Below are 21270 nucleotides of genomic sequence, written 5' to 3'. Positions count from 1 at the left end.
GCTCTGAGGGTTCCATAAAGTAAGGCATGTGAAGCCCACAGTAGATTCCAGCATAGTATAATTTCTCAGTCCTGTTGGTTTTAAAAATCCTGTTAGTTCTCTCTAATTTGTTCTCTCTCCCAAGTCCAGCCACTGACCTCCAACCTGGACTGTTGCAATAGCCTCCTTACCAATATCCCTGCCTGCTTTTCACTTGCCAGAGTTATTTCAAAAATGCCAACCCCCCCGCCAAAAAATGTCAGTGCATTCGTCCTGGTACTCCTGCTCAGACAGCTCCCAGGCTCCCTTACTGAATTCGTGTAGAAGGATTTTCATAATCTTTACTCCATTTTCCCTCCTCAAGGGTCATTTCCCAGGTGTACCCCCCTCACAAATACACACAATTGACATTCCAGTTGACCACTTTCTATTCCACAGATAGGCCATTGTCTCTCACCCGCCTGTCCATACTATTCCTTCTGTCTCGACCGTCCTTCCAGCACCTCTGTACCTTGAAGAATCAGCCCTCCCTGAATCCCACTGGCAAACCTAGATGTTCCTTCCTCCAGGCTTCCATTGCATTTTGTGTATATTTATTATAGCTCTTGACCATGTAAAATTGCCGTTGTTTGATTCCCCAAACTGTAAGCTTTCTAAGGTCAGGGGCTCTGTCTGATATGTCTTCAAGGTCTGGTAGAATCCTTGGCACATAGTAGGTACCGAGCTGTTTACTAAATGAATCAGCACCTAAAACTAAACTCCTCGCCTTCATCCTTTCATTCCCCTTCTCTATTCTCTTTGTTGGAAGTTGTGTCACTGCCACTGTGGTTGCCGCCCATAGCGTCTGGTAGAGCTGCCTGCTCCTTCTTTCCTGAGGCACTCCCTTCCCTTGGCTCAGGGAACCAGGGCTTTTCCCAGTTCCTTTCCGATTGCACTGCCGCCTCCTCTCCATAACCCACCCTCGTCACTTGGTGATAGTCGGGAGAAGGTGAACGTGAGAGGCAGGGACCACAAGCCAGCGTTATCATGTTATCCTTGCTCTCGCTTGACGTTTTTCAACCCAAAGTTCCTCCTGTGGTGGGTCTCAGTAAGCGAAGCAGAATTAGGAGAGTCAGAGCAGAAGAGTTAAGGAGCGTGGTGTCCATGAAACTCAAGAAACAAGAACATGACGTGAGCATGAAATACTGCATGTAAATTAGTAAGAAATGAAAAGTCTTTGATTCTTTTAAGTAATGATCAAAACCTTTGAAGTAGGATTTCAATAGAGGCATCCAGGTAGAATCCTGATTTCAAGCAGCTACATGAAAAACTGAAGAAGGAAGGAGGTGGGTACTTTTTATTAAGGATCAAAACAGACGTCACATAAGGTAGAATTGATGTAACCTTATCTTCTATATTTTCACCAGTATCCATAAGAGAATATTCATTTCTTCATTTTAAAGAAATAGGTAAACTAGGTGATGTAATAACTGGACTTCATTGTTAAATTTAGAACCTTCTGAGAAAAGGGATAAGTTCTCTCATCAATCAAGTTCCGTATTCAGATGTTATTTTTATGGTAGTTACATACTAATGAAATGGAGCTTTATAGGTAGTTATACCTCAATAAAATCTGCATACACCTGACATTACTGCTTATTTTCCTTAGGTTCTTCGCATGGACCCAGCTACCTGCACAGAAAGCTCACCTGATAATCTATTTTCTGAGTCTTCACCAACCACTTTACTTGCTACAAAGAAAAATATTGGGCGATTTCATCCCTATACTAGATATGAAAATATAACTTTCAATTGCTGCAACAGGTGCCAGGGGGAGCTTATTGCCCTTTAACTAGAGCGTGGAGGCATGCTGCAGGCCCTTGCTGCTACCAGGAGTCATTATTATTCGGAGCTGGGTGCCTATAATGTAGAAGTAATCTCACTTTCTATTTAAATCATGTATGTTCCCAAAGATGTGTCATGTACTAGACTCCAGATTACCCTTTCTCAAAAAATGTCTCAGGGTAAGAAAAGAAGGAAACTGCAAATATACCTAAAGTAGAGAATGCTTTCCAGACATCACAATGCTTTTCCTAAAGGATCCAAAAGGGAAAACATTATGTACCTTCGTTTAGGCCCCAAGTTATTGTTTATCTTGCTATATATTTATATGAGATTTAATTTGTTACCCGAAATCAGTGATTGGCAAACTAATCATGGGCTGCCAAGCCCATTCACTTACTGTTGTCTGCGGTGGGCTCTTGTAGTACACAGTAGAGCTGTGTAGATGAAATGGGGCTGCAAAGCCTAATATATTTACTACCTGCCCTTTACAGTTTTCTGACCCCTACTCTAGAGGGGTAATTGGCAGAGGGGTTGGGGAAAGGAGTGTTTTTTCTATTGTAGGTGAATTTTGAGGAGGGGGCTACAAAGGGGCTTAGGAAGTACTATAGGTGAAGGGACAAATCTTTTAAAAATAAGTACTATATATTAGGAAAATTAGAAATATTTTACAGCCCCATGAACATGTGCTTCAGCAAAACGTGTTCTCAGGTTGCTTTTGTGCAGGGGATTCCATATTTTGAGTGGATGCCACTTGGCATATATAAAATAGATTCTAACTATTGAGTTCATTTGGGCAAAGCAACAAAAATTTCCAATTTCATATTTAAAAATATGGTGGAGAAAGTAGGATCTTTCTAGAATACTGTACAAACTCAAACATGCAATCCATCAATTAAGTTATATTATGTAATATCTATTGTTTATTTATGATGGACAATCACAAAATACCCTTTTATAGGTCTTTAACAACATCCATAAAATGTTTATACCAAATTATACTAATTAGTTACAGAAGTGCCTGTCAATAGAGAAATCCTCAAAAATCTGGTCAAAGTACAATATATTTTAATGTCAACCTAATGATTTTTTTTTTGGTCTGATTCATCTGAGTTATATTTATAATTTGATGTGGCAATAAATTTCTCTATCTTCTTTATTCAGTATTGTATTTTTTGCCCAGAATGATGTATTTCAATTCAAGTCTTCATCTATCTCATAGTATTTACGCTCATTCTTCAGCCTTTCCTTTAGCTTTACTTAGTATAAAACTTAGAAGAAAACAGAGGAGAAGCTTCATGTTGTGGGTTTGGCAGTGATTTCTCAGATAAGACACCAGAAGCACAGGCAACAAAAACAAATAAAAAAGATAAATTGAACTTCATCAAAATTAAAAACTTTCATACATCAGAGGACACTATCAACAGGAAAAAAAGGCTACCCACAGAATGAGAGAAAATATTTGTAAACCATATATCCAATACAGGTCCAGCGTCAGAATAAATAAAGAACTACACCTCAATAACCAAAACACAACCCAGTTTTTAAAATGGGCAAAGGACATAAATAGGCATTTCTCAAAAACTATACTAATGTGCAATAAGAACATCAAAAAATGCTCAATATCACCAGTCCTTAGGGAAATGCAAATTGGGCACTTCACACCCACTGGGATGGCTATTACCAAATAAGCAAAATACTGAGGTAAGGGTGTGGGAACGTGAAATGGTGCAGACACTACTGAAGACAGTATGTCAGTTCCTCAAAAAAGTAAATATAATTATCACATGACCCAGCAATTCCACTCCTAGGTAGGTACCCAAAAGAGTTGAAAGCAAGGAGTCAAATAGGTATTTGTATCCCAGTGTTCACAACGGCCTTACCCACAATGGCCAAAAGGTGGAAGGAACAGGTGTCCCCTGATGGATGAATGCATAGGCCAGCTGTGGTACATATGCAGGGAATAGTCAGTCTTACAAAGGAATAAATCTGATAGATGCTAGGGCATAGGTGAATCTTTAAGACATTACACTAAGTGAAACAAGTCAGAAACAAAAGGGCAAATAGTGTGTATGATTCCACTTATATGAGGTACCTGAAATAGTCAAATCAGAGGTGGAAGGGGGAATAGTGTTTTAGCAGGGCTCAGGGGAAAGCAGGATGGGGAGTTCTTGTTTAGTAGGTACAGAGTTCCATTTGGGATGAAAAATTATGGAGATGGAAAATAGTGATGGTTGTACAATAATATAAATGTACTTTAATGCCACTGAATTGTACATTTTAAAAAATGGTGAATTTTATATCATATACATTTTACCACAATAAAAAAATTTGGGCCCTCTTGTAATCTCAGACTGGCAGCACACTTATGCAAGGGTTGGTTTAAGTGTCAGTGATAACAACAAAGATAACAATTGTACTAAACAATAAAAGAAAAAGGGAGAAATCAACAACCTAACATTACACCGTAAGGAACCAGAGAAAAGGGCAGCCAACCCAGAGCCCGCAGGGGGAACGGACCGGAATTAGAGCAGGAATACACAGCGAGCAGGAAAACGAGAGGGTCCAGGTCCAGGGAGCCGAAAGCAGGCTCTTGGGAAAGGTCCACAAAGCTGGCAAACCTGTCGCCAGACTAAGTAAGAAGAGAGGATACAAATAGGTTGGAAGTGAGGGGGACAGTGTTCCCAACCTCCTGTAAACAAAAGGGGCAATCGCACAGAAATGACCAAGAGAAAATTGGTGAAGTCCGAGGAACAAAAATGACCAAATCTGACTCGGAAAGAAACAAAATACGAGCAAACCCATAACGATGGATTAAATCGGCATCAAAACCCCCCAACGCTGAGTGCGATGGACGCTGGGTGAAGAGCAGGAGCCAGTTCACTGATCGTAACAAATGCACCGCTCTGGGGAGGGATGCTGGTGGGGGACATGTGGGAACTCTGCACTTTCTGCTCAATTTTGCTGTGAACCTAAAACTGCTTTAAAAATGCGGTCTATTCAAAAAGAACCTCCTCACAAAAGTCCAGGGCCAGAAAGCTGCACTAGTGAATTCTACCAACTCTGAAAACAAGAATTAATACCAATTCTCATCCTTTTCCAAATAAACAAAAGAGGAAGGAACAGGGAGCACTTCCCACCTCCCTCAATGAGGCCAGCGTGACTCTGATACCAAAGCCACACGAAGACACCACCAGAAGAGTAAGTACCGCAGACCAGTATCGCGAGTACAGGGGGAACACCAGCCAACTCCTGCCACCTGGCCGGGCAGTTACCAGGCTGAGCGAGATCACCCGGTGGGCAGAGCACATCAGCGGACAGGGAGAGCGGGAACCACAGCATCTTTTGCTTCACTGGATGCGAAAGGAGCTATAGGCGTTGAGACGGGATTAAGCAGTTACCTTGGGCTTCCAGTTCAAGATACAAGCAGCCGGCTGGTCAGAGCCTTGCCCTTGGGCGCTCCCATGGCCCTACGGGACCTCCACTCCATCACCGCGGACGTTTACCTCCGCCCCTGCGTCCTGGGAGCTCTCCCACACATCACAGGCACTGTTCCTCCACACGGCCGATTCCTGTCTTAAATATTCCACAGATGTCTTCCAAAGTATACAAACCTTACAACTAAGCGAAAGGATTTCGCAATTATACGCATCAGAGTCTGTGAGCAAACTGCTCGCCTCAAATCTCCTCATGGGCAAAACAAGGCTGATATGACTGTTATAAGCATTACTTCAAATTATTTATGTGAAGCCTTTACAATACCAGGCACATAAGGAACTAAGCTGGCTAATTCTGCAACATACCTAAAATAGTATTATGCATAATTGTTTTTTGTTTTTTAAAGACGCAGGCTTTAAAAAACTGCTTAGCTTGCCACAGCTATGCAAATTTAAAGTTGATAAAAAAAGAACTTTGTATAAGGCCTTGAGCCGGGATTGTTTAAGTGCTCACTCCTCCTGCCTTATAAAATGTCCTATTGCAATTTTTTCATGATAATAGGAGATAAGAATAGAAATCTGTGCCTTTCTTGTGGTTCTTTCCTGCTAGAAATGTTAAAATAATTTAGAAGTAAGGGAATGAAGAATGCAGAATGTATTCATTGTTTAATCTATTGCATGGACTAAGAGGTGGTATAACACATTCCCACACCAAGAGAAGAAATTTATTTTGTCCTAATGTAAAAAAAAAAAAAAAAGATAAATCACTGTCAACATCACCACAAAGATACATACCATGTCCATAATTTAAAGACTAACCAAAGCACACAGCCATAAAAAAATAACATCAAAATTCTGAGGATAGTGGCTTCAAAATGAAGTATTTAATAGATACCTTCAGTTGTGCTGGTCAGTAAAACGAAAGGATTTGGCTTCGTACATGTTACATAGTTGGCTCTGTAACTGTCTAGAACGCTTCGCTTCCAGTCGGAGCTGCCTGCTTCTTTCCTTGACAGCTTCCTGCTCCACTAGTTTTTCTATCCGTTTCTTTCTGAGCCACCTGTAGAAACAGATATGGTCAGATCTGGTATCAGCCTGAATATACCCTTCATGCTATCAAGTTACTGCTACAGGCAATGAAAAGAAGTTGAATTTCTTTACATTGAAATGCTGTAGTCTCAACATAAATTAAAGTATTAACAGAAAATTTTCAGGCTTACATCCTAGGCTCACACAAGAAAGCATAGTTACATTTGGTATCGAATGTTTGAAACTAAGTTTGTCTTATAATGAAATTGCCAACATTAATTTTTTTGTAATAAACACTATTTTATATGTGATATAGGTCCTATCCTTTTTTAAAAATAAGGTTTCCTCATTCATCAGAAAGGATATATGTACCCCGATGTTCATAGCAGCACAGTTTACAATAGCTAAGATCTGGAAACAGCCCAAATGCCCATCAGTAGATGAGTGGATAAAAAGCTGTAGGACATTCACACCATGGAATACTGCGCAGCTGTAAAGAAGAATCTCATACCCTTTGGGACAGTATGGATGGACCTGGAGAATATTATGCTAAGTGAAATAAGCCAGGCAGCGAAAGAAAAATATCACATGATCTCGCTTATACGTGGAATCTAAAGAACTTAATAAACTGATGAGCAGATTAGATTCAATGACATGGAAGCATAATTGAGACTGACGAAATGTCAGAGGGATGGAGGGGGGCGAGGGCGTGGAGGGGGAAGAGAGTAACCAAAGAATTTATATGCATATGTGCACAACCCAAGGACACGGACAATGGTGGGGAGAGTGACTGGGGAGGGGGAAGGAACGGGGTGGGGGGCGGGGGAACGGGTCATTGGGGAGAAAAAGGGACATCTGTAATACCTTAAACAAAAATAAAAATTAAAAAAAAAAAAAAATATATATATATATATATATATATATATATATATATATATATATATGGTTTCCTAAGCAAATAAGTATGTGATAGATTCCAAATAATTTATTTTTGCAGCTAGCTGCTAAGACATGACTCAGCCAGGCTGAGAACCAGCAGGCGTCAGGGCTGCCTTGCTTTCCTTGATAGGGAAACTACAGAGCTCTTGCTTGTCTGTGCATAACACAGATTTTCCTTAAAATGGAAAAATAAGCCCAAGCACACACAACATCAAAAAAGGCAGAGTCTACATTCTAACAAATGTAAGTCTATAAATCTTGCTTAGGTAAAATAACTGTATATCTGGTATATAACTGTATGGGGGGTTGGGGGTTACAAATATGTGTGTGTGTCTATATATATATATATATATATATATATATATATAGACATACACATACACAAATATATGTAATTATATATATAATTTTTTTTAAAGAAATAAACCTAAACAACTAAATAATTATATTAGAAAAAGAAACTTAAGAAACATCATAACCCAATGTAGTGTGGTCCTGAATTGGATACTAGTTTGAGCAAATTAACTGTAGCCATCTGGGGAGCCAACTGGAAAAAAAATGGTTAAGGGCTGGATATAGATGAGATCATTAATGAAAATAAGCCGATTATGAGACAGTTTATAAGTATGACCTCAATTTCTATTTTTAAATTATAAACACAGAGACACATCTAGAAGATGCACAGTAAGGTGCTAACAGTAGTGGTTTCTGAGTGATGAAAAGTGGCTTTTCCCTCCATTCCACAGTGCACATTTACTGCTTCTATAGTAGAGGGTTATATACTTTAAAAAAAGGGAGGGAGGGAGGGAGGGAGGGAGGGAGGGAGGGAGGGAGGGAGGGAGGGAGGGAGGGAGGGAGGGAGGGAACAAGAGAAATATAGCAGGAAAAAAAAACCAAAAAACAAATGAAAGGAGCTTCAAACAACAGGACTCCCATGGGCTTGCTGGCAAAATTATAAAACCAGGTGTGTTTCTTCAGAAGTAGCCAGGTAATGCGTGGTCTCACCCAGATAACTGAAAAGAGACCAGGATTGCCTTAAACCACCAAAATATTTGCACAAATCTTTCATTTGGTCTATGTAGATCTTCCTCCTCAGCCTGACTGCCTTTCTTTACAGAAAAATAGTTCTAGGTAAATGCAACTCTTTGTTTCGTTTTTCTGAGGACTATGTAGGAGAAGCTGTAACCAATCCTTGGCCCATTTCTCTAAGAAATGAACAAATCAACAAACAAATGAGTGAGTGAGTGAACCAGCAAACAAACGAATGAATGAATGAGTGAACCAGCAAAGGAATGAATGAATGAGTAAACCAACAAACGAATGAATGAATGGTAGGCTATCAAAGGCTATCACACTGGTGCCATAGAAACAATTTTAGTATTAAAAACTATCTTGAAAGAATGGTATCAATACTGTGCAAAGTGTGGAGTTAAAGAATTTTCTCACACATTTGCTAAAGTGTGGATTTAAAATTGAATAGGTATGCAGTGCCAAAGATCAAATGTTTGGGGGTTTTCCCCACGCTTCACTGATTCTCTGACTTTCTAGAACGTGGAGGGGCGTGCTTCGCCTTTTACTTACTGCTTAAAGGCCCTGTCCCGGCCTTCTGTCCCTTGAAGAAAGAACAAGCACTCCTCCTGCTTTCGCAGTTCTTCTGTCTTTCTTTCCTTCAGCTGCTCTTCATGCTTCTTTTTAAGCCATAGTCGAAAAGCTTGTTGTGGATCTCTGTTTTCCTGCTAGTTAGGAACACAAGCTTTGTTTAATTTAAATAAACCACAACTACTTTCCGAGGCCCTGCCTATAGGACCCTACAAGAATATGTCCCGATCATCAATTTTTCATAGTAATGCCAACCTCATGACCTGTACTCCCTGTATCCAAACCAAATATATCACCCTTGAATCAGCAAAACTGATTACCGAGCTGTCAGGAAATTCAAGATTGAGTTCACTGCCATCTGGCTTCCTTCAAAAGTCTTGCTGAACATAACACCGTATGTTCCTGCAGCGTTACTCACAATAGCCAAGACAGGGAAACCACCTAGGTGCCCACTGATGGATGAATGGATAAAGGTGTGGGATTATGTACAATGGCATACTACTCGGCCATAAAAAAAGATGAAATACTGCCATTTGCAACAGCATGGATACATCTCGAGGGCATTAGGCTGAGAGAAATAAGTCAGGTGGGAGAGGACAGAAACCGTGATTACACTCATTTTTATGTGGAATAAAAACAAACAAATGAACAAACAAAACAAAACAAAGACAATGTCTCAGTTACAGAAAACAGATAGGTGGGTACCAGAGGGGGAGACAGAGGTGAGGGAGCGGGTTATGAGACATCTGGACGGAGTGGTTTTAGCTCTGGCAGCAGAGCTAAGGGTCTGAGAAAGGGCTGCGTCTTGAACATTCAATAACTAGCAAAGGAGCCTAAGTGAAGCTGTAGCAAAGGGGCTGGGAGTGGACGGAGGTGAAGTCAGAAATAACAGGCATCGATAGTGTGCAACCTTGTAAGTGGCAGTAGGAACTTGGACTTTACTTGGAGATGAGAAGCCTTGGAGGTCCCTAAGCGAGCGTCACCCAAGCATCCTGCGCTTCAGAAGGCTGCTCCAGATGCTGTGCGGGAAAGGATGGGGGCAGGTGGGGAAGGGAGGGCAGTTCTCAGGCTTCTGCAGCAGTCAGATGAGGGTGGTGGGACTCGAGATATAACTTGAAGATGCAATTAACAAAATTTTCTCATAGATTGAATGTAGGGGTTTATATCAGGCTTTAAATGATTGCTTCAATATTTTTCAGGATTTTTTTATAGTTTTATAAATCCAACCCTATAAAAATTAAACATTTCTGCATTACAAAACAAGGAAATAAAAAACGAAAAGAAAAAAGTAATGCAGAGGATTTCTCCGAGAAGCAGTTTTCATAATGCACGAAGAGTTACCATACGTGAAAAAGAAAGAACCAATATTCCTAACAGAAAAGTTGACAGAGAATTTTCCTATGAAAAGAATATCTGAACAGCCCACAGATGGCGTTCAGTCTCACTGAAAACAACAGTGCGATCCAACAGTATCTCCCACCTCTCATACTGGTAAAGATAAAAACATTGACCACACGCTCCCAGCGCAGGGAGGGGGCGCTGTGCGCGCGGCCTGTCCCACCTGAACATCAGTTACAGGAACTGGCAGCTTCCCCTCTGGGCGCTTGAGGCTCCGCGGGCGCACCTTTGCTGCGTCCCCTCCCCACCCCCCGTGGCCGGAGCCAGACGCCCCCGGAGCCGCCGCAGCGCTGTCCCCGCGGGGCCCGTCCCCGGGGGCCTCACTCACCCTGCCGCCCAGGTCCTCGATCTGCTTGGCCCGCTGCACCGCCGGGTCTCGGCCCCTGCCCCCGGTTCCCCGCCCCCCGGGGGCCTCACTCACCCTGCCGCCCAGGTCCTCGATCTGCTTGGCCCGCTGCACGCGCCGGGTCTCGGCCACCTGCCCGCGCTTCCTCTGCAGCCAGGCGCGGAACACGGCCTCGTTCTCGCGCTGCCGCGCGCGCTCCTCCTCGGCTCGGCGCTGCTCCTCCTGGCGGAGAGCACGGGCGGTCGGGGAAGGGCCGCGAGGCGGGGGCTTCTCAGGGGCGAGGGCGGCGCTTGAGGTCTGGTTAGAATTCCCTGCCCCCGAAACTTGACTTCGAAAAACAGGGCGTCTCATTTGCTTGGGGAGAAAGTGAAGGCTTCGTGGGTAACCTGCACTGTCGGGGTGCAGCCCGCCGCCCGAGCCCGGGGCCCCGCCGCTGCTGCTCGCCTGGGGGCCGACCTGCGCGAGCGCACTGGCTCCGGAGGCGCCCCGGGCGTTCCCACCCCGTCGTCACATTAGTTCATTGTAACACACGGCACTGAGGTCGCAAAGGAACATGCCGGCGTCCCCGCGACGTATTTACAAGCACGCGCACGAGCTGCCTTCAAAATGCTGGGCTGGGAAAGCAGACGGAGCAAACAGGCCAGCATCTCGGCGACTTCCGAAGCTGGGCGACGGCGACAGGCATTAGCTGTAGCTTTAGATGTGCTGGGCTTTTTTTTATTATTATGTTTAAAAATATTTTCAACTAGCGTATATTCCTAAATTACAGTTCTGCTAGCAGAAAGAAATGTTTAGACAATTAGTTAACTGCAAAAACAAAATGAATTTTTTAATGTGAATTATCCGGCAACTGCTCTAGAAGGGAGTGACAAACTGGAAGGGAGTGCCCTGAACCAGCCGCGTCAGAGACACAGCAGGGACGGGGCCGCGCCCCGTGGCGCTGGGGAAACAGCGCTGAGCTGGAACCGAGCGACAGTCGCGCTGCCACTTGACTCAGCACCGTCATCTCTAAAATGGGGTTGTATTCACAAGCTCTCATGTCTCTTCCAATACTAAACTGTTAGCACTTAAATGAACTGAATCATACAGTACGCGCTTAAATTTTCTTCAAATAATGGAATTCAGAGTTCTTTCCTCACATTTTGACAACAGAGCAGTCCTTCTAATTCCTTTTCATTGAACAAAATATAGGAAGGAAAGGGAAAATGCTATCCCCTTAACAGCATAAAATATCTTAAAATGCCTATCTACTTTTTAAGTTTACATGATATAAAATGTGAATTTATTAAAAATTAAATTTTACATTTATTTGTAAGTTCCTTTTTACGGGGAAGGAAAAAGGACTTTGGGTGCCTTGTGTGAACACAGACAGTATGGTAAGATGATTATCGTTCCATAAGGAACCATTAGACGTAGCACACAGAAGACATCAGCCACAGCACAGATAACAGTTGCCACAGAGAACAGTGAAAGGACTCCCTTAGGACAGAGACAGAGGACAGCAGCCAAGCCCAGCAAATACTTTGTTGGGCATAAAAAACCAACACGTTCCCATGAAACCAACTAAAAAATAGATATATTTTTTGTTGATCCTCACCAGAGGATATTTTTTCCATTGCTTGTTCAGTGGCAGGGAGGGAAAGAAGGAGGGGGAGAGAGAAACCTCAATGAGAGACACATCTACCGGCTGCCTCTGGCACATGCCCCACCCCCCTGATGGGGGCGGGGGGAGCAAACCTGCAACTCAGGTACATGCCCTTGACCGGGAATCAAATCCAAGACCCTTCAGTGCACAGGCGGACACTCTAACCACTGAACACACCAGCCAGGGCTAAAAACTATTTTAAAAGCCTTAAACACGTAAAGACCATGCCTTCAGCAAGTACATGAGCAAAGGGAAATTTAGTTATGAGGATCTTTGACACAAGGAAACTGGCTCCCAAAACAGGTGTGTGACACTTAGAAAAGAGGGTCAAAATGAAAAGGAAACTATCTGCCAGTCACACCAGGCAAGTTCCCGTTCATTCATTAGTGAAACTGTAGAAAACCACCTATATAACTTTTATAGAAATATATGCACACATATATGCATGGATGTGTGCATACAGCAAATGGTTCAGGTATTCTCAACAAATTATGTTGTACTGTCATCAAGTTGAGTTAACAGAGCCTTTTAAGTATTGTTCTATATCTGAACCAACTAAACAGAGTCAGACTGTTAAGAGTTTAGATTTTAGTGGCTGAGCAAGTAAAAATGTTAAGTACACATCCTTTCAGATTCCTGCCTGAGTGTGCTCTAGCTCACACGTCCTTGTTAACTTCATTATTCACCTTTTCTGCTCATGTGAGTTCCTGATAAATTCCAGAGAGTCCACTGATAATTTCCTACATAAATGGAAGATATAATGTTTCTCAAAGAATGCCAAGAAACTGGGATTTTTGACTCCAACTTTGCTGCAAATGAGTTGAATGACTTTGGTAAAGTTATTTAAATTTTCTACATGATTGTTTTCTTACCTGTCACATGACCTGTAAGCTTTTCTCAAACTGTAAAATTCCAGTAACCCGTAATTCTGCTGAGGTTTGGTATTTATAGTTGCATTATTTTGTATGGTTCAGCTTGATACCATTAGCTATCCAGCAAAACAAAGAATTGGGGCACTGATTTAAGTCATTTAGAGAAAATTCAGCAGTTTTGGTACCTTGAGTTTTCAATTATAAAATACTTTTATTTTAAGGGGAAAAACCCCACAAAACCCCCAAATAATAATTTGGGATTCCATAGGCATTATAGAGACATTTCACTAATGTTACTAGGTTCTATTCTTAATCTGAAACTGAAATCCCTGAACTCAAGGAATAGTAAGCATGAAATACACACACACACACCATAGAATTATAATCCAATTTTACCTGTTGCCTCCTAAACCCCAACACATTTTGCCTTCACTTTTCCATCTGATGCCTGATTTTCACCTAGCTCACCCAGGTTACTTTCAGCAGTCACCTAACTTCTCTGAGCCTCACCTTTAAAATGAAAGGGTCAGATGAAGTCCCCACCGAGACAGACTCTAGCTCTAACACAGGTCATTCATTACTGTGCTTTGTGAGCCTTACACCAAAGGACCAAAGTAGTCGTGGTATTCATCCCATCGATACACATTCTTAACACTCAACCACTTAATCTACCGATAGACAAACAAAACAAGCCTGCAGCTACATCCAATACTTCGAAGAACATTTCGATTGCTACGGCACCTGTAAAACAAGAAAACATCCTCCTTTCAACCTAGTGCCCACGTGGGCTCTCGTCTCACCTCCCTCCTCAGCTTTTCTCTCCGTTGTTCTAGCCGTTTCTGCAGTTCCTTCTGTCGCGGGGAAAGACAGTACGTCGAGGTCACTGAAGATGCATTTGCAGACTGTGTCCTGTGACTGGCCTTCCCGTTCCCCTTACTCAGCTCTAAGTGGGCAGCGGAGCTTGGGCGAGTCTTGGGGTTGGGTGGGGGCTGAGGGACGAAAGCCAGGGGCTCCTCTGCTGGCGAGCCGTTACTCTTTGCTGCAGGCTCTTCTTTCTTGACACCACTGACAGATGAGCTGGAAGATCTGGGTGACTGCTGAGGTTCATTTTCTGTACTGTTCACATTGCTAATGGGGGGCAAAAACCCCTGACTCTCGATGTCCTGTAGATTCAGAAGCTCAAACTTCCCGTCTCTCTCTACTAGTATCTTCCTATCCTTGCCTTCCTCACAGCTCCCATTGGCAAGCGACAGGAGCACGTTTTCCTGTCCAGATTCATCGGAAATACGTAACTGTGACAGTTTTCCAGACACGTTACTTTCATTTTCAACATAATTTTTGTAGCTGTCAGCGTCTTCCAGTGGAGGAACTTCTAGATCCACCAATTTGTCCTTGAACTTCAGTTTCCTCTCCCTCTTCTCGCTCACGGGTTCTTGATCCCGCAGAATCTTGTTGGCCTGAATAATCTTCTCCATAATGTACCTCCTTACTTCCTCGTCTTCATCTTCCTCCGGGTCCTTCTGGCTTTCCAGTCTGCATTCCTGGAAGGAGGTGTCACTGTCGGAATCTGATATGGGATCCAAAGGCTGGCTGCTTGGCACAGAAATGAAGTCGCTTCTCCTGGGTGACACGCCCTCAGGGTCGGGAAGCTGCTCTGTGGGTTCTGCTTTTGTTTCTTTCTCTCCTGATTCTTGGCTAATGTTCTCTTCATTCCCACAAGCCACCTTTTTAAAAAAAAAAAACGATATGAGGTTCTCTTTTCAGTAAAAATTGAGATGCTTTGTCTATTCATATGTAAAAAACCTGAAATGGATTTTCAGATTCATGTAACTTATTTTAGAAACGGGAAGCTGTACGTGCTTCCTGCTCACTTTGCTCATAATATTCTAACTCACACTGGTGAGCTAGGTGAAAATCGGGCGTCAGCAGCATTTGGGAAATTTTTAACTCTAAATTTGTATTTGATGTTACTGAGTGTTATACTGATATTTAAAATTTTTTATGCTAATGCATGAAAAGGTAACTACAAATAACACAATATTATTTTAATATTCCGCCCTCTATAAAATTTTCCTCCTTACATTTTCAGAATAATATTTTTAAACATGTTTTTTTAATAATACTTGTATTCTTCAGACAAGTATCTTCTCCCCATGACCATTAAAGTTACTGCCATTGGTCAAGCCCTAATTGTTTTGAGGTTCTTGGAATCTCTTGAGATTATTATTGCCATTTTCTGCAGGACTCAAATCCAAATTCCAGATCCATTTTTACCTCTACATTTTCTAAAGGAAACAAAAGTAACACACCCTTTACACTTTTCTCTGTATCAATTCCCCCGAAGGGTTCCCTCACTCTTTTCTTCCCGTGGTTGCTCAGGGCTCCTTCACACTTAGGGTTTCAGATATTAGCAGAAAGACCACGCTTTTCAAGGATTTGTTTTTATGTTTCATTTATATTAAAAGCATAGCCCCGGGATCGTACCCAAGTTTATATTAAATAGAAATGAACTGCATTCCTCTTTTTCCTTTTGATGCAATTAATTACATTTATTTATATTACCATTTAAAAATTATAATTTTAGCTTTATTAAGTACTAATTTAATCCGTGTTCTCTAATTAGCCCTATGCCTTAAGATACAACATTGAAACTCTCGGTGCTTCAATTTTCTCATCTATAAGATAGGGATAATGTCACTTGTTCTATGCACATTGAAGAAGTTTTGTGAAGAATCTCAGAGGGAAGGGGTGGGGCAGGAAGAGATTAACCAAAGGATTTTTATGCATGTGTGCATAACCCATGGACACAGACAAGAGTGCAGTAGACCCTGGGGGGATGGGCGTGGGGTGGAGGGTGCCAATGTGGGGAAGGGGGACATCTGTAATACTTTCAACAATAAACGTAAATTTTAAAAAAGAGAAATTTTGTGACATTTAGATGAGATAATGTGAAACTCTTCAAGAACTGCAAAGCACTTTGTTAGTAGTTATTACGAATGCTGTTGGCACTTTACATATAGCACTATTATGCTTACATCACTTTGTTCTTTGTCATTAATTAACCACTCCAGGTCCTTTTCAAAGTCATCTTCATATTCTCCAGTTTCTTTGGAATCAGTTTCTTTATTATCATCCATTTTCCGTGTGTTAGAGGATAATGCTGTAAGATGAAAAGAGATAAGGTCTATGTTATACCTGCTTCAGGGTAGTGTGGAGTAAAAAGATTAATGCTGAAGGTAAGCTAATTAACACACAGACATACAAAACGTGGGCTGGTCAGGATAAACGTGTACCTGTAGACCCTAAAAGAGACTTACAATGGCCATTTTCTAAGTTTACTACTCATAACCACCATCCCACTTCCCCCCAATTCCTGAAAACTGAATTTACAAGGAGACTAAAAGAAACAGATAAGACGACTGTCTGAGGCTCAGAGAAGGATTCCCCACATTCCCTGCACGTCATCAAAACGCCTCGTCTGGGTCTGAGCAGTCAGGGTGCATGACTCAGCTTCTTATGTTCAAATGAACACAAGTATATCAAGTCCCATCCTCAGCTCTCGATCCTTCCTAAAGATGGACCTAGTCATTTATATATATGGCAAAACTATATTTGTGATCTGAGAGCTTTTGAACTAAGTAATAACTGATCCTTATTAATGGTAAATGCTAATTTCCACGGAAGTCAGGCTGTTGTCAACTCTAAATAAAGCATTTTTTCATTAAAAACAAACTCTGATGCCTAATACTAGAAGATAGTGAAAATAAATAGGGATGTCAGGTGAAAGTTAATGTTTGCAAAATGGTATGTAAGTTCAGTCATTTTTAAGAGAACTAAGCTAAAGTTATCTTTGAATTGAAGTCAGTGCCTACCTAGGCCTACTAATATTTTGTGCATAATTTTTCAAATAAAATAACCATGTAAATCTCTGCCTATAATGTGTCTATATATGTGTGTGAGCATACCATATATATGTACAATTTTGGCGAACATTCATTCAACACCTACTATTCCTATATATATTCCTAAAAAGATTATAAAATAGACCTATGCCCTTGAGGTGCTTGCAGTCTGGTAGAGAAGACAAGCATAAACAAAACACATAAATTAAAAATGTAGAAAAAACATAAATAAAAATGTAAGTGTAATAAAGGCGTATATAAAGGACTGTGGAAATATCATGGGAAGCAGAGATGGGCTTTGAACACTGAGTCTGAGAGTTCATCAGTTATTTCAGACAAACAGCACAGCACTAGAGAGAACAAACAGGCATGGCCAAGCCTGGAACTGAGCATAAGCATGTCCTAAGGAAAGATCTGGAAGGAGTGAGGAAGGGGCAGCCTGATGTCATATTATCTTTTCAAAAAGAAAAGGGTTGAGAGAAAATGGTCTAAGTAGATTTGTCACAAAATAGCCCAAAGTGGAACTATGGAGCAATAATCTACACATTGCCCGCACTCTTGACTTAAACAAAAACAAAACAAGAGCCATGCTCTCTAAATGTACATAGAATATTAGATCCAGTTTCAAAGAACTGTAGAAATCTGCTCTTTAGGCCCTAAACTCCTGGGAGCCTGTCCTATACCTGCCTCCTCTGACTCCTACAGCAAAAATGAGTTCCCTCAAGCCCTTTTTGGAGGTAGAAAGAACAGGTGTCAAGAATTCAAGAGACCTAGGCACATTCTTAAAGATGTAAAATGAAAGCTATTATGCCTGAATTAATAAATTACCCAAGAACTTTCGGCCACTAGCTTCACTTTACTCTCCCCAAACACTTGATGAGACCATCTGACCTGGTGCTTATTTTACTAAAGTGAGATTGAAATTGTTTTCCTTCTGCTGTTCCCGTCAAATGACAGTGGAAGTGTGTTATTTCCACTGGCTGCTCCAGCACCAGCCATGTGACTACGTGTGAAAAACATTTTAATAGGTTTTATTGAACACTGGGTTCAAAATGAGTTTAAAAATAATGGAGATATGCAAAACGTGAATGAGCTCCAAGGCTGGACTGCGGGTGATACAGACAACATATGAAGCCCTGTACCCCGCTTCCCGTGCTATTGCAGTTTATCTAAAGAACAGAAGACAAGCTGGGACACGCTCAGGGGCTAGCAAAGCAGGAGAGGGGGGTAAAAGAGAAGGAAAGGGGAAGAAGGCAGGTTGTGAGAGTAAAATGCCCTAACACCAGCCGCAGAGGAGAGCTCGAGCCCCTGGCAATGACAGCCTGGAGAAAACAGGACAGGATGGCGGCTGCTATACAGTATTCAAGAGGCTCCACGTGAAGGCTGCTGAAGCGCCCAGAAGATGACCCAGGCATGAATGTTTTCAAGGAGATCAAAGCTTCAGAAAAAGTTGAGCTAGATGACCCTTAGCCTTTTCTATAAAATGCAAATTAACAAATAACTGCCAACTCATGAAAAGCCAGAGAATTTAAAAGCAAATGCACAGTGCCACGCACGGCAAAGCGACAAAGACGAAGTGTATCTAACAAGCAAAAGAGAGACAGACTCCTGGGGAGCAGGCTGAGAGCTGGGGGAGGGGGGGCGGGCGTGGGGGAGCTGGGTGGACGGGGTGAGGGATTGAGCAAAAACGAGAAAAAACTCAAGGAAAAGAAAAAGAAGTATAGATTAGTAGTTACAAAATAGTCACGGGGATAGAACGTACAGCATAGGAAATACTGTCAATAACAGTTAATAACTATGTATGGTGCCAGCTGGGTACCTGAAATGTCACGGGGATCACTCTGTAAAGTATATGATTGTCTAACCACTATGCTGTACACCTGAAACTAATACAAAATATTGAATGTAAACTATAAATGAAAAAATTAAGTATATATACATATATATTACAAAAATAAAATAATCAGTGTCTGAATAACTAAGTTCAAGATATAAAAACATTGTGAAATCTGTCTCATTTGTCATATTTCCTTTGGCTAGTTCTTGATATTGGTTTCCCCTCACGAGAAAGTTAGTTTTAGGTACACTGAAATGTCAATTATTCAACTGGCTAGTTATAACTATTTCGAATATATTAGTTGGGCTGTAATTCCTTCTAGATATTTCTTTTAAATTAAGATTACGAAATGGGCTTTCTTAAAGAACTCAGAGTAAAGCTGCAATAACTTGTAAATCAGAGGCTGAGAGCAATAACACTGTGAGGTGACCTGGAGAAACGAAATCAGTATTTCAGAGTAAGTTTATTTACCACTGCCTACCTGCAAGACAGGCTAAATCACACCAACTGTTACGTCTACTTACCTACCAATTAAAATAAGGGTACCATGAATCATGTAGAATAAACTAAAACTCAGTGTGATCCAAAATACATAAATAATTCTATTTTTCACAGTCACAAATGCCTTAGGATCATCAGCTTTCTTTTCAGACCAGGGATCTTGAAATGTACTATTTTAAGATGTTTATGTTACATAACTAACTGTTAAAATAAGACTTCTATGGAACTCTTCAGTGCTTTCCCTTAATTCTGTAATACACATAGTGGGACTTGTAAATAAATGGTTGCCTGAATACTTTTAACAGATATGCTTTATTATTACAAAGAAGCTCACCCATGTGAAAACTCAAGTTTAAAACCAAAACACAGCATAAGCATAATAAATAAAAATGAAATCATTACAAATTAAATATACTAGGTGTTATTAAACCCTTTTATGTGCCATACTTGGGACTGAGAAGGAAATGAAAAGTTGTGTTGAATTAGTTGCCATTTTTTCCTATAACTTCAAAAAGCTCATGGCTGGTTCCCAAGTAAACAAAGAACATAAATCATAAACTTTTGTTGCCAAGTCCCCTAAGCCTTTCTCAAGTGCGTCACAGGATATTCAATCCCCTTCAGTTCTTCAATCTTCATCCCCAGGGTACCGGCCATATGGTACACAGTCAACATGCTCCAACAAAAATACTCCTACCAAACACATCACCTTGCACTTCTCTCTTGTGAGTTTCACACATTTAAATTTCCATGTTTATCCTCAGTAAAAATCTATGTACCAGAACCACCTCCTTAATAAGGAACTGTAGTAAGAGACAGAAATGAATTCCTCCCCGCTGGGTGTCTGCTAACTCCCACGTGGGTGTGCGACGGCAGATCTTTTTAGTGTTGAGCCTGAGCCCAGAAGTATACACAATTTTGATAACTTTCAGGAAGGATTCAGAACTTTCAAATACAGCTTCATCTAATTCATTGACCCTGGCCTTATCTCATTGCCTTTTAAGCATATGCTTGCTTACAATCTAAGAAATTTGAAAAAAAAAATGTCAAAGAGAACACCTTTTAGGATAAAGCAAGTGTTTAAGCAACATCGAACCCATAGTAACATCCTGAGACCACCTGGCCCATTCTTCCTGCTGCGTCCTGCCAGGGCTGTGACCGCCAGGACTGCGACCGCCAGGAATGAAAGAAGGTGACGGGATTAGCCAAAGAGCCTAAGCCTAGCCCAGGGACACAGCAGTGCGGTGACGGCCAGAGGGAAGGGGGGTCGGGGATGGGACACCTGTAATGGTGTCAACATGAAAAATAAAGAAAAAACCATAATCTGTCACCAAGCATGACGATAAATAACAGCTGACAAACACCAGGCGATCATTTTCACTTGTGTCCAAGGCACCGCCGACTCAGCGAAGGCCTCAGCCTCTTCTGGAAGGAAGCTAACGTCTCAGGAGGAGTTTCTGTCCGAGGGAGGCGGCCGAGGACGGGAGAGAGGCTGTGACAATAATGACAGACACACAGAGCCACGCCAGGCGCTGCCAGGCGCCGTGGCCCCGCGACTCGGAAGGACGTGGCGCCAACAGGAAGGCTCTTCCCTCTGGCCTTCCACTCACCTTTCTCCCCGCCTGCCCCCGAGGGTTCCCCTTTTCCCTCGCTCCCCCATAAACAGGTCCGCACCATCCTGCCCTGTCCCTCCGCAGCCCCTCCTGCCTGTGTGAGACGCAGCGGCTGAGGTCACAGAGGCGGCGGGCGCTCTCCTCTCCTCCCCTCTCCAAGCCCCAGCACGAGGCGAGGGAGACCCCAGCACCTGCTACCAAGGCGTCCGGGACCTGCTGCCATGGCAACGGCGCGTCTCCGCGCCCTCCGGCCGCGCCTCTCGCTGCGGGGCGCGGGGCGCGCAGGCGCAGACGGCAGGCGCGGCAGGGGCAGCTGCAGGCCCCGCCCCTGAGCCCGCGGAGGGCCCGCGGCGCC

At 42.3% G+C, this 21270-nt stretch overlaps 2 protein-coding genes across 13 annotated transcripts in view; one reads left to right on the top strand and one right to left on the bottom strand.

Moving 5' to 3' along the window:
- The window catches only part of BLZF1 (basic leucine zipper nuclear factor 1), a 19890-nt gene extending 15746 nt beyond the window's left edge, over window positions 1-4144 (top strand). Inside the window, exon 7 of the mRNA XM_081122062.1 lies at window positions 1628-4144. Coding sequence (XP_080978188.1) covers window positions 1628-1810 — 183 coding nt within the window. The 3' untranslated portion in view covers window positions 1811-4144. The remainder of the gene's footprint in view (window positions 1-1627) is intronic.
- On the bottom strand, window positions 2698-21270 carry CCDC181 (coiled-coil domain containing 181). 12 transcript variants are annotated; one of them, XM_081122058.1, is made up of 7 exons: window positions 21010-21189; window positions 16101-16225; window positions 13866-14789; window positions 10624-10770; window positions 8787-8941; window positions 6133-6297; window positions 2698-5376 (listed from the first exon to the last, which is right to left on the bottom strand). In XM_081122058.1, the coding sequence occupies exons 2-6, from the start codon at window positions 16200-16202 to the stop codon at window positions 6135-6137; spliced, it is 1491 nt and encodes a 496-aa protein (XP_080978184.1). In that variant the 5' UTR covers window positions 16203-16225; window positions 21010-21189; the 3' UTR covers window positions 2698-5376; window positions 6133-6134. The 12 variants fall into 12 exon arrangements, with proteins under 12 accessions (XP_080978184.1, XP_080978183.1, XP_080978181.1 ...); XM_081122057.1 differs by lacking the exon at window positions 2698-5376 and having other exon boundaries at window positions 5879-6297; window positions 21107-21233; XM_081122055.1 differs by lacking the exon at window positions 2698-5376 and having other exon boundaries at window positions 5879-6297; window positions 21010-21217.

Source organism: Miniopterus schreibersii (assembly GCF_964146895.1).
Source record: "Miniopterus schreibersii genome assembly, chromosome: 19".
NCBI lineage: Eukaryota > Metazoa > Chordata > Mammalia > Chiroptera > Miniopteridae > Miniopterus > Miniopterus schreibersii.
The sequence above is the reverse complement of the archived record's forward strand: the minus strand, read 5'-3'. Positions and strand labels throughout refer to the sequence as shown.

Bases quoted from the DNA above. Each gene is read 5' to 3' on its own strand.
- CCDC181 (XM_081122047.1), bottom strand. From the start codon at position 16,202: ATGGATGATAATAAAGAAACTGATTCCAAAGAAACTGGAGAATATGAA. The intron at 8,942-10,623 runs GTGAGTGAGGCC...GTTCCTAACTAG, and splicing joins TCGAGGACCTGGGCGGCAGG to CAGGAAAACAGAGATCCACA. The intron at 6,298-8,786 runs GTAAGTAAAAGG...CTGTTTCTACAG, and splicing joins CGGGACAGGGCCTTTAAGCA to GTGGCTCAGAAAGAAACGGA.